The sequence below is a fragment of the Egretta garzetta genome, unplaced genomic scaffold (assembly GCF_000687185.1).
Source record: "Egretta garzetta isolate BGI_Z169 unplaced genomic scaffold, ASM68718v1 scaffold233, whole genome shotgun sequence".
NCBI classification, from domain to species: Eukaryota; Metazoa; Chordata; class Aves; order Pelecaniformes; family Ardeidae; genus Egretta; species Egretta garzetta.
In genome coordinates, this window is record NW_009259194.1 from 1869267 (window position 1) to 1885520 (window position 16254).

The following is a 16254-nucleotide window of genomic DNA, read 5'->3' on the forward strand; positions in this document are numbered from 1 at the left end:
AAACATTCCTTTTTGTGTTCTCACCCCATGAATACAGGAAAATAAAAACAGTTTAGAATTTGCCCAAGAAAAATATACAGGTCAGGTTGGATTAGAAAAAGATCAGGTTGCCAAATTCCCAGGCAGCAGGTGTTTTATTTAGTGTTTTTCAGGGGCTGCCAGAAAATCCACACTATAAACATTTCATAATCTAGGGGAAGGCAGAGGGGGTCCGGGAGGGATGCTGGTGGGCAAGGCAATCCTGTGTCTTTAATTTTCTTTTCTGAAGGAAGAAAGTCTGCATAGCAATGACAGGATCACTTGTTCATGCCTTTAATGTGTGATCTGTTTTCTCCAGTGGAGGGCACTCAGTGTATCACAAACTAGAACATTAGCACCAACAAGCTCCAAAGCATCATCACTCTCTGGAAAGCCTTCTGAATTAGACAAGAGCTGCCTCTCAGCACAGCTACAAAACACTTTAAACCTGACCAGCTAAATGGATAAACCTACCCTGCGTAGCTTTTAAACTGGGGTCTTACACAGTGCAGGAGGCCTGCCTGCTTCAGGAGCTGGGAAGCTGGAGGATGGATTGCTGTGCCTGGGAATGGCAAAAGGCAGCAGAATGAGAAACGCTAGGTACCGGGAAAGATTTTTGTATTTCTCCCAGAGAAGTTGGTTTACCTTCGTGGTCTGCTATAGCTTTTGCTTGCTGATTGCCACTTAATGCTGATGGTTCTCTGATGACTTACCCAAAATTCTTGCTTGTCCTCTCTAGGGAACTTTGTGTGGGTTACTGGCATGCACGCTGGATGGCGGTGATGTGAGTGGCAGCCGTGCTGTGACATGAAGATTCTGATGGTTTAAAGAAAAGAGACCAGTTTTTAAAAGAGAGGGAGAGGCAAAGGGAAAGCAAAAAAGGCAAGAGAGAGAAGAAAACAGCTGGAAGAAAGGAAAAGGAGGACGTTTGTGGATGACAAAAGGATGGGTAAGTGAACTTTTCTTGTTTGTTTGTTAGCACAGCTGCAGCTCTATGGTATATTTTTCAGTTGGATTATTAGCTGTTGGAGAGGGGGAAACAGTCGAAACAGCAGCAGCGCATTCCTTTGCCAGGTGACTCACTGTACTTGCTATTGTATTTTTAGATCATGGATTCCCCCCCCCCACACACACACACATACACACCTTTCCTCCTGCAGTGGTTTTATATGTAATTAATCTGTAAATGCATGCACCGGGTTAAGGACTGTAGAGTACGGTTGCTGTCGGTGCAGCCCACCCACACACCTGCAGACGTATAGAGAAGTACATGTATGCATGAGGCACGCTCACACAACGTTTCTTCTGGGCTTATATTCATATGCGATGAGCCTGTAGCGGTATTATTCAGGCTGTCAGAGAGGGCTGTTAACACTTTGCAGTATGTGGGAAGCGAAGGGGAGGGGGTGATTTTGTTGTATAGGTGGTTTTGAAAAGGCTTGTTTGGTCTTTGAAAAGATACCCCTAATATTGCTGCTAGATTTCCAGCAGGCATTTGCCAGTCTTATTTTTTCAAGTGTGACAGGTTTATTTCCCTCCCTCCTTCCCCCCAGCCCCCAAGTCTGTAACAGCCAGAACATATTTCTAGCTGGCTGCTGCTGGCACATAGGCAGTAGCAAAAGATGAGGATTTAAATTAAAAATCTAACCATTAAAGTGAAAGGCAGAGACACACAGTCAGGGGCATTTTAGATTAGGAATTATTTTGCAGATTGCCCCTTGGTTTAAAATTGGGTTAAGTAAGCGCAGCACAGGGTTGGCTTTGCCTGTGTGACAAATAATGAAATAATTATTTATCGAGGAGTTACCAGCCTTTAAAATATTCCCCGTTGGAAGAATGCATTTTAATTCTTAGCAAGATTGCAACTCTGGACAGAGACACCAGTCCTAGAATTATTACAGGCTAAGGAAAGCGTGCGTATGTATGTCGGGTTTGCTGACAGCCCCTCCACCCCCTTTCGTAATTATTCAAAGAACGTGGAAAATGTGCCCGTCTTCCTGGAACAGCATTGCCACTGTAGGGTAAATTCGACATCTCAAAGGCAGAATCTTAAAATCAGTATTGCTGTGGAAGAGAGAGGGGAGTTGAAATAGAAATATACCCCTTTAAACTTTGTGTCTTACTGCTCCTAAGGCAGTGTTTCCATGTAAATGTTGGGGTGTATATTTTCCTAGAGCATATGATGTATACACAAAATAATAAATGCTTAGGTATTCACAGATATACATAGATAACTTTAATATGTGTTAAGACTATGATTCGGTTTAAAGAAATATGTCTTCTGCCATGATCTTGATGTTGAGGTCCCTCACTAGCGTTACATGGTATACTTCTCCATAGGGTCGTACTTTGTGTCTGTGCATCTCTTTATATATTTTAGGCACATAAAAAGAATGAGTAAACCTACTCTTAGAGACAAACCAGTGCAAAAAGTAAAGTGTTTACTCAACTGTTTGATTCTACAATACATACACATTTTAAAGGTGGATCAAACTTTACGATGAGGAGATTTCTCACTTTTTGCAGTAATTTTTGGAGGGATCGGACCTGCAATTGCTTTTATTAAAGAACAGGCTTAGCAGCACGTAAATACCAGAAGCTGTGGCTCATTTCCTCTCCAGCACTGTGGAGCATTCAGCACAGTGACTTGACAAATATGTTTATTGTTAAAACCTCAGCATCTAGCGATAAGGATATACCAGCTACATTGAGAGATGATGTACAGGAGAAAAGCGAATAGAGAACAGGCTCTTGGTCCTTCTGAGGGATCATAAATCACACGGAAGTAATTGAATAACGAGGGTAGTACTGGTGATGGTGCGGGTAGAAGAGATGGCAAGGCAGAAACTCAAAGGACAAGCATTTGCACGACAAAAAGTGCAAGGCAGGAGGCAAACAGGTTGTCTTCAAAATCCAGTGCTCCGCTAATGCTTTATTCGAAACCCCATTGACGTTAGTAATCTGTTGGCGATTTATTTTAATAGCTTTACAATGCACATTTGTTTTCTTTTTAATATTGTAGGTTTCCATTTAATTAAGCAGCTGAGAGGCATGAGTGTGGTGTTAGTGCTACTTCCTATGGTGCTGTTTGTTATGCTCGCGGGGGCTCAGCGAGCTTGCCCCAAGAACTGCAGATGCGATGGCAAGATTGTGTACTGCGAATCTCATGCATTCAGAGACATCCCTCAGAATATTTCTGGAGGGTCTCAAGGCTTATCGTTACGGTACAACAGCATTCAGAAGCTTAAATCAAATCAGTTTGCGGGCCTGAATCAGCTCATATGGCTTTATCTTGACCATAATTACATCAGCTCCGTGGATGAGGATGCATTTCAGGGGATCCGCAGGCTGAAGGAATTAATTCTAAGCTCCAACAAAATTACCCATCTGCACAACAAAACATTTCACCCGGTCCCCAACCTCCGCAATCTGGACCTCTCTTACAACAAGTTGCAGGTGTTGCAGTCTGAGCAGTTCAAGGGCCTTCGTAAACTCTTGATCTTGCATTTGCGGTCTAACTCGCTGAAAACTGTGCCGATCCGAGTTTTCCAAGACTGCCGAAACCTTGACTTTCTGGATTTGGGCTACAACCGCCTGCGGAGCTTATCCCGTAATGCTTTCGCTGGCCTTTTGAAGTTGACAGAGCTCCACTTGGAGCACAACCAGTTTTCTAAGATCAATTTTGCCCACTTTCCACGCCTCTTCAACCTTCGCTCGATTTATTTGCAGTGGAATAGGATCCGGTCTATTAGCCAAGGGTTAACGTGGACTTGGAGTTCCTTGCACAACTTGGATTTATCAGGAAATGACATTACAGGGATAGAGCCTGGGACCTTCCAGTGCCTCCCCAACCTGCAAAAGCTGAACCTGGATTCCAACAAACTCACCAACATCTCTCAGGAGACCATCAATACGTGGATCTCGCTCATCTCCATCACTCTGTCCGGAAATATGTGGGAATGTACTCGAAGCATTTGCCCTCTGTTTACTTGGCTTAAGAATTTCAAGGGAAATAAGGAAAGCACTATGATATGTGCAGGCCCTAAGCATATCCAGGGTGAAAAAGTGAGCGATGCTGTGGAAACATATAATATCTGTGCTGAAATCCAGGTGGTGGTTACTGAAAGATCATACCAGGCGCCCAAAACCCCCCAGAGACCTGTCTTCATTCCTAAACCTACCGTTTCCAAACTCGAAAGCAATCAGCCCACATCGGTTCTGCCAAGCCCTTCTGCAGACCTCCCGACGCCTGGAGTGGAGCCAGAGTACGAGCACGTTTCCTTTCACAAAATCATCGCTGGGAGCGTGGCCCTCTTTCTTTCCGTGGCCATGATTTTGTTGGTTATCTACGTGTCGTGGAAGCGCTACCCAGCCAGCATGAAACAGCTCCAGCAGCACTCGCTCATGAAGAGGCGCAGGAAAAAGGCCCGAGAGTCTGAAAGGCAAATGAACTCCCCTTTACAGGAGTATTACGTGGACTACAAGCCAACAAACTCTGAGACCATGGATGTATCGGTTAATGGATCTGGGCCCTGCACGTATACCATCTCTGGCTCCAGGGAATGTGAGGTATGAACCATGATCCTCCTAAAACCATTTCAGCTGCTGGGAAGGAGAGGTAAATGTTTGACGCTCTTGAGGTGTCTCTAAACACTAGAAAGATTAATGAGATTTTTTTGCTTTTGGGTTTGCTCAGTATGGAAGGTTATCTCCTTAAATAACAACAGTCAGGGAAGCGATGGTGATTATTTTGAATAATTCAGACTTTAAAAGAGTAGATTAAGTTGAAGTAAACAGCTGTGGTAAAGGCATCTCCTGTTTGCACCCATTTTATTTGCAGTGGCTACAAGAGTCCCATATTTAATGTATTGGTAGAAACAGGAGTTTAAGAACCTTTTCTGGTTTAAAAATAAATATGGAACCCTCTTTACTCCAGATCCTGTGTCAAATCTTGAGGGGCTTATGGTCTATTTAAAGATAATACCAAAGATTTTCTGCGTTTTCTGTCTGGTTCACAAGCAAACCAGGGGACAACAGGACTGCGGCACAACCTTAGGGTTCGGCCCTTACTTGTGTTCCTGGAGGAGCAGGAACACGCGAGCCAAGCCTTGCTAGACCCTTCTGAATTTGAGCATCTCAAGGCCCCAAGTCAAGCACTGCATTTGCCAATATCTTGTGATGGGAGAGGGGGATTCCTGGGGTATTTTTAATTTCATTTTAGCGATCAGTGAAGGCTTAGCTCGAGAGACAACTCTACAGGAGTTAAGAGTTTCATGCATTTAAGGCCGTGTTACGATTTTGACTCCGCAATGTGGGAAATACAAATAGGAAAAGCTCTCAGTGCTTCTTCTGTCTGTTGTTCAGCTTTGGCAAGAATATACCATGTTTTTTCCATTGCTGTGCTGTCGATGACTCTATTAATGTGTCTGTAAGAAATGTTTTCACTTGTGACTGCCATTGCTCGTTCATACCTGGTAAGGAGGATTTGCGCAATTACATTTCAGTGCTTGTTACTTAATCCTGCACGTGACGTGGTAGTAGGGGACCGTGGTTGATTTTGCTTCCTTGGTTGTGGACATCCTACCTGAGAGTGCTTAATGTGCCCGTTGAAATTTATTCCTGTCCATTTATAAAAAATTGGGTTTGACTGTGGTAGCTTTTGACCGACGTCTTTGGCAGCCAGGCTGTACAGAGGGGTGTTATAGAAGAGCAGTGCTGAGCAGGCTGCAGCTCCAGGATCCTCATTTATTTACAGGTGGATGTTTTCACTTTCTGATAGTAGGGCATCTTTAAAATGTTTCATATTTAGCATCTGAAACCCCTAGCTGATTTTTGACCACGGAGCTAGGGGGAAGAAAAAAAAAAAAAAAAGAAAGTGTATGTTTTGGGGTTGCTTTCTCTGGAGCAGTGTTGTCTTCAAAGAAGAAGACCAGCTCTCCTACCCTTGTCATTATTTCTACCACTATCGCGTGAATGAAGGTACAGTTTGTTGGGTTTTTTTCTGTTAGCAGCACAAGTAGAAAATAAGTGATGCTAACAAAAGTTATTTTGAATTCTCACTGGCTGCTCACAGGGAGCATTAATTTGACCTGAAAGGCTGTCTCCTCTTCATGCTCAAGTTTAACACTGCTGAAGTTTCATTAGCTTGAATAAAATGCTGTTTAATTTACACCGAGATGATATGGAAGACAGCTGAATCTGCACGCCATAACTGAAAGTCCATGTAATGAAACCATAATCTGTAACGGAGTTTGGATCATGATTGTCGTGCACAGAAGATAGGGAATAACGTCATGTTGTTTGGCAGACTGAAATTTGGATAATTTGGATTAGGGCAGATAAATAAAAAGTTGAAGAGTCCTACCAGGCCTAGGAACAGAAGGTCAATGGGGTAGAATTTCTTCACGTTGCTGTTGACTGTTACACACAGCATTAAACACCAGGGGACCCCAGCTCGCCTGGTTTCCAGGTGCTGTCGCAGTACCAGAACAATTCTGTTCCGCTCCTCTGTTCAGGTTAAGCTGCAGGACACAACACAAGGTCGCAGAGCTCAAGCTGTTTATCGTGTTGGCTGTGGGATTCTTGGTTATGGGGTAAATCCGTAAGAGGGTACTGAATGGGATGGTGCTGTGACCGGCAGAAGGTACCCCTGGATTCGCGTGGTGATTTAATGGGCATTGGCTCTTCGTACAGAAGGCTTCGGGAGGCAGAAAGCAGCAGATCATTGAAGGCACATGTAGCAACCATAAGCTCCGGCTGGAATACTATCTTCAGCTTGGATTTAACATTCTTCATCTCCATAGCTACGAGGTTCCACTTGTAAAAGCATAATATGCACTGTACAGTACTTAAAAATGGTAAGAAAAAAAAAATATCCTTGTAGCGTCTTCAGCAATGTAAAGGTTTTTTTGTTTGGGGAAAAAAAGAAGATGGACTATCTCGTTATTTACTGATTTCCCCAGGTGTACATAACTGTGGGAAAAACCATTATTTGGTACAAGTGAGACAAGGCTCAGGCTCATCCTCCTGGCGGTCTGACGTGCTCATTCACTGTGCTTGGGCTGAGGTTTCTCCCCAAAAAGGGCCACCTAGAGGGGAGAAGGGCATCTGGTTATCAGATTGAAGGCAGGCAGGTTTTCAGAATTCATTGCTTAGGAGTTTATTGAGTTTCATTTTTTTGTTAGTAGTATTTTTCAAATGATTGCTTTCACGTGTCTACCCCCCCCACATGCCTGTAAGCAGCTGAGGTGTCCACAGTTGTGCGTCTTCGTGTCCTGGCTCCATTTTAACCTGGGAAGGATGCCTGAGCGTACTCTGCGGGTCGTTGGGTGATAACGAATGGTTTCTGCGTCTGGCCTGAGGTTGTGTGAGCATGCCCGTTACGTTCACAGTGATGACTTTGGTTTTAGAAGTATCCAGCTCATCTCATCCATAAACCACTTGTTTTTCGTGGCAGAACTGGCCTCGAAATAACAGGCTTAGGTATTTATACAGGTTCTTTTTACCCCAGCAGCCACGCACATGAGCAGGGAAGGCGTGTGGTGGTGTTTTAAGTTCGGTGAGATCAGAAATCTCGCGTAACAAAGCAACGCAGGCGTACGAGAGCTGCCCTGTATTGGGGCCTTAGTCTGCAAGTTAGGAGAGTTGCAGGTTCGGTTTGTACGGCTGCTTTTTCAGGTCCCTGCTTTATGAATTATTTCGTGTACTATAGAGCGAGCGCCAAAGTCAGGCTTGCTGTAAATGGGAGCAACTCTCTTGGCATCAGTGGGATTATAATCACTGACACCTGGCCTATGGTATTCTATTTAGTCTATTGGCAAGGGTTTCTAAAATAACTGGATGCTTATGATTTTGGCTCTCACCATCCAGTTAGCAGGCTGCTGCTATCTCATTTTGGAATTTGCTTTGCTTTGTGCATGTGCATCTTACTCCCTCTCTCTTTCATATTTATTTGTACATTTGCTGAAGATCTGGGAGCCATAAAAAGAAATTTCATAAACCGAGCTATAATATTATGTATTTCATACGTACCACACACAAAATATCTGTGTATAGCACGCTGTGAAGGTATATGGGGAGAAGGAACATTGCCACAAAAACGTTTCCTCCTTTCTACGGGAAGGTTATTCATCTCCCGTTTCTCAGGCTGGCGCTTACAAAACAAATACCAACCAACCAAGTGAGCATCTTTGCTGTGTTAGCTGGGCACAGTCGCCGTGAAGCCCTTTGAGAGACGGTTGACCCAGACCCTGCGAGGATACTTTTGACACTTCTGCTTCTCGATGTCTGACCGTACCCCAGCGCCTGACGAACGAGCCCAGCCGCTCGCCTCTGCCGGGATGCTCCCGTGGCTTCCATTAGAGTGAAAACCAGGGCAGTTGTCACTTGTATTCATACAGGCTAAATCAGTCACACAAAATCATGTTCACTTAGAATTCTGCTTCGTCCCCTCTTGCCAGCAGGAAGGAATAGATTGATAAAGGAATGCAGCATATGCAAGCTTGGTGGGCTGCTGTTGACCTCCGCCTTTTGAGCCTAATCTAGCAGGAAGTGTTGACATGCCACTCTTGTTTATTAAACACCATTACTGTGTTGTTTTGAACAAGAAGCAAAAAGGAAAAAAAAACCAAAATAATCTCCATGGCCCAGATTCTGTTTACTCTGAGGTTCCAGTTCTGCGAGGCTGGTTCCGTAACTCAACTTTGGAAGGGCTGCCCAGGGGCTGAGCATGAGCTTAGGGGATATTGCAACCTGATGAGCGAAACCACTCAATGAGTTGGCAGAATTTTATTTATTTATTTATTTATTTATTTATTTATTTAGTAAGAAAACTTGATCATATTTCCTTTGGCCATCAGCCTTATGTTTTTGTAAAGAATACTTAGCAAGGACTTCACGGCAGAGGCGTAAGTTCGTTATGGCTTAGGGGAATGCAGAAGGAAGGAGGTTCCACAGGCAGTGCCTTGCAAAGAGAAGAATATGGGAGGTGAAGAGTATGGGAAGCAGTAGTTGTTCTTTAGATAGCCTACTGTCATCACTTTTGGGCCAAAGAGGTGCGGTTGTCTTTCCAGTTACGCTGGTTTGGAACATTTTCGGATGGGCAGTGTTAATTTAGCTTTCTCATACCCTTCTGTGCTACGGCTCCTCCTCTGCCTCTCCTTCTCCACATCTCTGCGGTTATAGATGGTTCTTAAATTCCTGCTTGAGTTGTAAACTGAAGGGTGAATCAATCTAATGAAACTCTGTCATAAGCTCTGTGTTTGTATTGGGAGAGTAAGCAAAGGCTGAGCTGACAGCGCTTTTCCTCGGCGCAGTATATCTGGAAGAAATATGTCAGAAGTGGCTCAGAGGTGAAATCTTTTAGGCACGGGGCCAGTGAGGGGTTTGAGGCGAAGATAAATTTTAGAAGTGTCTTCAGGTTTAGGATCAAAGGTGGAAATTTGTGCTTGTTACCGTTCGGAGGCTTCGTTAGCATTGCATACTTCTTATTGCAAGTATAACGGCAGCGTGCAGAAAGCCGTGCTATGGAAGTGCTAGTGATACAGCAATAAATGCACAGGGGCAAACTGCCCGCACCTTAGCACTTGTAAAGTGTGAAATCTCCCAAAGACAGGACCAAAATGTCGGGCTGTATTTCTGGAAGAACCTTCATCCAGCTGTGCCTCGGCAGCAGTTGAGACACGGGTTGTAAATTTGAAAAGGGAGCTGCAGAAGGGTGCTGAACCCTTCTGAAAGTCTTACTCTGTCCTTATTCAGGTGCCTGGGGTGAGAGAGGAGCTTGTCTGAAATCTGGTCTTGCAATACGGGTGCTGCTGAGACCTTAAAAGCGCTTTGCTCTGAGATAATGCAGAATCCGTGGCAAAGGAAGAAGCTGAACCCACGCCTCCCAGATTTTCATTTAGGCTTGGGAACTTTCCTAACCACGCGTCAGGCATTACATTTGCTCCCCGGGGTCTCATCCAGAGGCTGACAGTTAATTGACAGAACTCTGAAATTGCGCTGAGGATTCATAGTCTTAAACGCCGTGCCCAGCCAGGAGGGCTGAGCACCGATTGCCTGTCATCCTCCCTGCCTTCTCATCACCTCATTTGCTACTTCCCCTAATTTTGCCACTTTCTAGAAACTTAATGGTTGGAGCTAATGCACAGTGAGGACTGCTCGAATGGAGAGGATGCTGCATCGTAAAAGCTTTGTTCAAGAGAGGAAAATACTTGTATTCCTACTGCAGTCGCTGCTCAGGCCCTCCGAAGGATTCCTGCGCTGCTGGAATTGTGACAGATGCCGTTTGCCCTCTCCATCTCTCCTTTCCTTTCTCTCACCCCTTCTTCTGCTTTTGCTTAAACTCTGTGATGTGCTGCCAGTATTTTAAGGAGGAGAAAAAAAAAAAAAAAAATCGATTTTAGTCCATTATGTAGCTCATGCCAGGAGGGAGAACGCCAACAGAAATAGCGAAGAAATCTGTTGAATTTATTCTTTTTTTTTTTCCTTTTAAAGACACACACACAAAAAAAAAAAAAACCCATGCTTTAAAAAGTGCAAACAATCTTATTAGTAAGCGTCCCGCTGCTGGAAATGTTCCTCAAACTCTCCTCCCGAATAATGGGGTTGCCCTGATTCTCGATGTTAAGTCTGTTAGCTAAACCAGCCAGGCTGATCCAGCGCTCTGAGCTGGTCTGGAGATAACCAGGGCTCTGTGCGTGCTGGTTCACTCCGCTTCTCGCCAGGGATGTTCCTAGAGGCGTGCTCCTTTTGGCAGACGGTCTGCTCCCGGGAGACCAGACCTACGCGCTTCTAAACCTTTGGGACCGCGGTGCCGGTCTCAGCTGTGCGGGTGCGTTCCTCCCATCGAGCTGCTCTGCCTCTTGGGTTCAGGAGCTTGCACGCTTCGCTGGCCGGACCTGCTTGGCGTACGGAAGCGTGCGGCCCTCTATCGTGCCATCCATGCTGTAAACATTCCGACACGAAAAATTCCCGTCCGATTTGCGTTTGTAGCTCAAACACCCCGGTATTTGGCCATTTCAAGCCAGGTATTTCAGGTCTGAACACAGACGGGCTGCAGCAGCAAACGTTTTTGACGCTAATCAGCTTTTATCACATCTGCCTGTTGTGCAGCCAAATAAGCTCGGGTTGCTTGTAGATCTCTCCATCTACACAAAATGATGCCTGGATCAATTCTGGATTTCCTGGGAGGAGTAGACTCTCTTCCTAGCTGCAAAATTCCAGCTTTGTTAGAAGCCAGAGTATGCAGCGAAGGGCTGGCGTGAGAGGGTGTTACTTTATGGCAATATTGGCTTCTTGGCCTAATGAATTTGTTCTGTCTTTGCCTTTTTTGCCTGACAAGACAAGGGGTAATGGTTTTAAACTAAAACAGGGTAGGTTTAGACTAGATAGAAGGAAGAAGTTCTTTACAATGAGGGTGGTGAAACACTGGAACAGGTTGCCCAGAGAAGGGGTGGAGGCCCCATCCCTGGAAACATTCCAGGCCAGGTTGGATGGGGCTGTGAGCAACCTGATCTGGTTAGCGGTGTCCCTGCTCCTGCGGGGGGGTTGGACTAGATGACCTCTAGGGGTCCCTTCCAACCCAAAACATTCTATGATTCTATGATTCTATGATTTTAAGTGACAAGATGATAGAAAGCTCTTCCTGGAGATACATGAGCCATACTGTTGTCATGGGCACTGGAATGGGAACTGTTCCACCTTCAAGAATGGGGAAGGCAGGAGAGGGCCAGAAAACGCTGATCATCTGTAACCTCTCACCACCTGGGGTATATTCTGGCTACAGCAAAATCTCCACCACAGTTTCATAGTTCAAGTAGAGATTGATATATGCAACCCATATTTAAATTTTTTTTTTATGGTTCTTTAGATACATTTACATATAACCGGCTAGAATATGAGAAGTTCGTGGATGCTGGCAAGCCAGAGAGTCCTTCCTAAAAGCTTGGTGGTCCAAGGCTGTGTCTCTGTCAGCAGGCAATTTCCCACAGAAAATTAGGGGACTTTGCCAGGATGCTTGAACTTCTCTTCTTTGTTTTCTCTCCCTTGTGTGACAAAAAACCAAGGACTTTTTTGCATAGTTCTTTTTATCTGAAGTTCTCGAAACTCATCAGATAAGTAACATTTTCCTAATTTTTACTTCTTCTATCGTAGATCTATACGTAGATCATGACCTTATGCAACAGCTCTTTGCTCTGAAGGTTCCATTTTTTCTCTGTTCTTTCACCATCACCGTGTTACTCGGTTTCCTCTGAAATACACAAGAATAAAAAGAAAAACAATATTTCTGCTTTTAGCCTATGGGGAAAACTAGTATGATCAATTTGTTTATTGTCAAAGATGGACCATTGATGTTGTGTGTTTGTATGGGTATGAGTTTTCTTTACGTGAAGACCTAAATGGGAAAGACTGACCTTAATCTTTGATTTGATATAAGTTCTTTTCATCATATAAAAGTACATAGTCTTGTCTGTCCAAACATTTCAACTGCACTGCAAAAACGTTACGTCAGGAGAAAAATTAGATGGTGGTGAAGTCACTTGGTGTTAATTGTATTGTGGGAATACGGCGTGTCCTTCATCGCAACAGGCAGAGCTTAGTAATTATGTAGTGTACAAAGATCTTTTGATTCAGCATTGGGCATGTGCACAATGCTTCCACCTGCGTACTGGTATACTGTGTAGAAAAGCAATCTCCATCTCCAATTTTTGACAGACAATGCAAGAACCGGTTTTAAAGCGGGAGGTTCATTATTTTTTTTCTTTGTAAACTCTGGTCAAGATTTTTGTTCTTGTGTGGAAGAAGTAGGCTTTTCATTTGTTACTTGGATTTTAATCCAATTAAGAAGCAGACAATGGAAAGCAGAAGAAGGGAAGCTCAATGTAATGGCAGTGTTATCACTATGACTATTTGTGTTTGAGTAGCAGCCAACAACTCCCAAGTTTAATCACCGTATGAAAATGTTGAAGGAATTATTTTGTGCCTGGGAGAGTAGGACACGGCCGGTAACCTAACCGAGCAGGGCATAGAAGGAGGAAATGAAGACGTGAAGAGCGATTTACTCGCAGGAGATGAGTTGGCCAGTGAGTACTGCAATCCAGGTTTTAAGAAAACCCTTGACAATATTCTGTTTTATTGGATGACTCCAGCTCTCAGTCTTGGGCAGTGAAAAGGCTGTCCCATGTTCCGTGATTGCACTCTGCACAGGTTAAAATTCCCTCCTGGGCATCAGGCCAAGGAAAGACCTGTTTGGCACTGAGCACGAGCTTCCATGGGGAGGTCAGTCTCACTCTTAGTGCCTTGCACTCTCATACATCCTAACTCAATTTTTTTTCCGGACTTTTCCAATGCATAGAGTGTCTTTGATGAATAGACTTGAGTTGTGTGTTTTTACTCATTTTCAAACTCAGTTCTCATTAAAAATCAGCTTCTCCTTCTGTGTGATGGCCTCTGAAACCCCAGATGATTCTTCACTGCTCTCATCTTTCTCTAACACAACCATTTGGATTATCTTTGTGCGGTGATGGATGCTTTAAGAGGAACCAACAAAGCCATCAAATTCTTGCCCTGGTTCAACTAGCATTTGTTAATGTTCTAAATCATCTTGGGCCTGAAATGTGCTACTTCTTAAATTTAGAACGATGTGATTGCCTGAAGCCTCTCCATGTGTTAATTAAATCATCATAATTGTGGTTTCTTGAGACTGACAGGTTATAAATAGTTTTTCTGTTCCCCCCTCCTGCAGTAATTTGGTATGAATGACAGGCAAAACAGCTATTGTTTAAACTGTACATCTGACACCACCCTTCCCATCCAGACTCCATTTCTCTGCTATTATTTGATTGTCCTGAAATAATCGACAGTGTCGTTCGTAAAGGCTAGTTAATTACCATGTACTTCTCACATTATGTGAAGATGAGAGAAATGATTTTTCTGGGTCATCATTATCCATTTAATTTAACAGAATGTGTATTAAGGAGCACTGAAGGTCAGGGCAGATGTTCAGTGCCTGTGTATATACACACACGTCAACACACCGAAGAAGTCCACACACTCATACATTTTAGTCATAAGCTTATTTCCATCTCTAATGTCATCTCTCATCCAGTATTTTGTGGAAATAGAAGCCTCAGTGTTCTTAATGTAGTCTTCCTCTCTCTCCCGTGTGGTAGGCCTTCACCTGGGAAGGGGTATAATTGCTGCGCGGCAACTGGCAAAAGGCAGAACAACTTAATAAGGGTACACGTTGGTTGGAAACAAACTCCAATTACAGTTCTTTCCGTTCGTAGGACCAAGAGGGTTAAAAAATGCTCGAAATACTGCCGTTGACCAAGAATCTGTGCAAAGCACTCTGCTCGACTTCTGATCTTCCCCAGCTTCCGAGCAGCCCTGTCCCATGTGTGTGCGAGTGAGGTAGAAATGATGTTAGTGGGAACGTCCTCGGGCTTGCGTTATGCATAATCCCATTAGGCAATTATGCATTACTCCCCTTTAATGTAGGTCTGCACGCTGTTTACAGCTCTAATTTGTGGAAGAACCTAAGGCTACATCTTCGTCTGCTACTCTGGATCCTCCTCACTCTTCCAATTATCCAAAGAAACCGTACCGCTTGCTTTCTTCGGCTCTTGAGTATAGAGATGTGTCACGCTGACTGCCGTAATTAGGAGTTAAATGAGATTCAAGAATATATAGGAGAGAGTTTCTATGCAAGAAGCTCAACCTTTCTTTCCAAGACTGGAGGATGTCCTTCCTCCTTGGGCATTTGGAAAGCAAGGGGTGATCCACCAGTCAGCTATGGCTGGAGGCCGCAAGAATTAGGAACCGTTCTAAACTCCGCTGTTAATTGATTGTGGGAGCCCGGAGAGATCATTTCATTGCAGGCGGTCAGACTGTCAAAAGAAAAAAAAAGGAAAGCAAGGTCATGTTGACTTTCGTTAGAATTTGAGCATTGAAACCAATCCTTAAATCTTTGAAAATTTCTCTGGTCTTCTTGCAGTCTTTGCCCTCCCCTCTGCTTACACCGAGGGTTAGCTGGGGATTGCCTTTCTCTTCCTCCGTGGTGGCCAGCAGAATTGGGTTGGGGCTTTAGCTACTGCTTTTACATGAAAGGAAAAAAAAAGTATTGTCTGGAGCCTGAAGGGCCTCCTGCTGAGGCTGTTTTGTTCCTAGCATAAAAGCCGGTCTGAAGTGGTCTGCTTTGTCTTGGTGTGGTATTAGCACATGCCTATTTAGTTCTTTTAAAATGTCTATACTATATTCAGATGCAACAGAGACTTACTTACAGCTACTCAGGTGCTCCCTTGTCCCAGTAGTTTTCTGCGGCGCGCTGAAATTGCATGATTTTAATGTAAATTTCTGATTCATTTCTTTCCCCAACATTATCATTTTCTTTCCCAGAGCCTCTAAATCATATGTTAGGCTTCTGGCTTAAAAAGCCACATCAATGTCACATGCAAAGCGAAATGGGGAAATGAAGGCAGTTCATGTGTTTCTGCACTTGGAACACAAATTGTACAAATCAAAAAAGGAAACAACCCACTGGCGATTTTGAATTATTAGAAAATTTTATTTGAAAACAAAATCTATGGGTATTTTCTTTGCTGCCTTTTCTTTGTCGAATATATTAAGAGTCCCAGTGTGCACAAAGCTTCAACAGTCTGAGGAATTGATTAACCTTCTTCTATTTATGATTAGCTCCCAAACATTTATTATATTAGCGTTTGAGAACAAGGTCCAGACTTCTTTGTTTTTCTATAATAGGCAAGGGACTAGAATTAAGGTTCCTTCCCTGAGTTTCCCCCATAGGTTATAAGTTAAAAGGGAGCCGTACCATTTCGTATTTCACACCTCTCATGTCTAACGAAGATTGGAGGGGGGATATTTTACCCTGATACACGTAAAAAGTTTTAAGCGGAGAAGAGGCCGTTGGCCATCTGCTTTGCCTTCTTGGATATCAAGGGCCACAGAACTTCCCAAAATTATGCTGTCTATGAAGCCAATAGTTTATTTTGACTGAAAAGTGCCTCCAGGGATTCGCTCGAGGACTTGGAGAGAAAACTCCACTTCGCTGAGAGTTTGCTCCAAAGGTCAATAACCTTCATGGTGAAAAAGAACTTGTCCAGCTGTTAAAATCATTCCTGTCTCCACAGTGACATTAAGCTAATCTGAGAGGACGCCGTAGCTGATATCTAATACGTGGCTGAGGATGTCTCCGGACGTTCCCCAGCTCGGGGAAGA

The 16254-nt window shown here is 43.9% G+C and overlaps 1 protein-coding gene across 1 annotated transcript in view; it reads left to right on the top strand.

The window, feature by feature from the left end:
• Window positions 1-963: 963 nt before the first annotated feature.
• Window positions 964-16254, top strand: part of LRRTM4 (leucine rich repeat transmembrane neuronal 4) — a 232866-nt gene continuing 217575 nt past the window's right edge. The window contains exons 1-2 of the mRNA XM_035891399.1: window positions 964-967; window positions 3041-4587. Of these exons, the coding sequence (XP_035747292.1) occupies window positions 964-967; window positions 3041-4587 (1551 nt within the window). The remainder of the gene's footprint in view (window positions 968-3040; window positions 4588-16254) is intronic.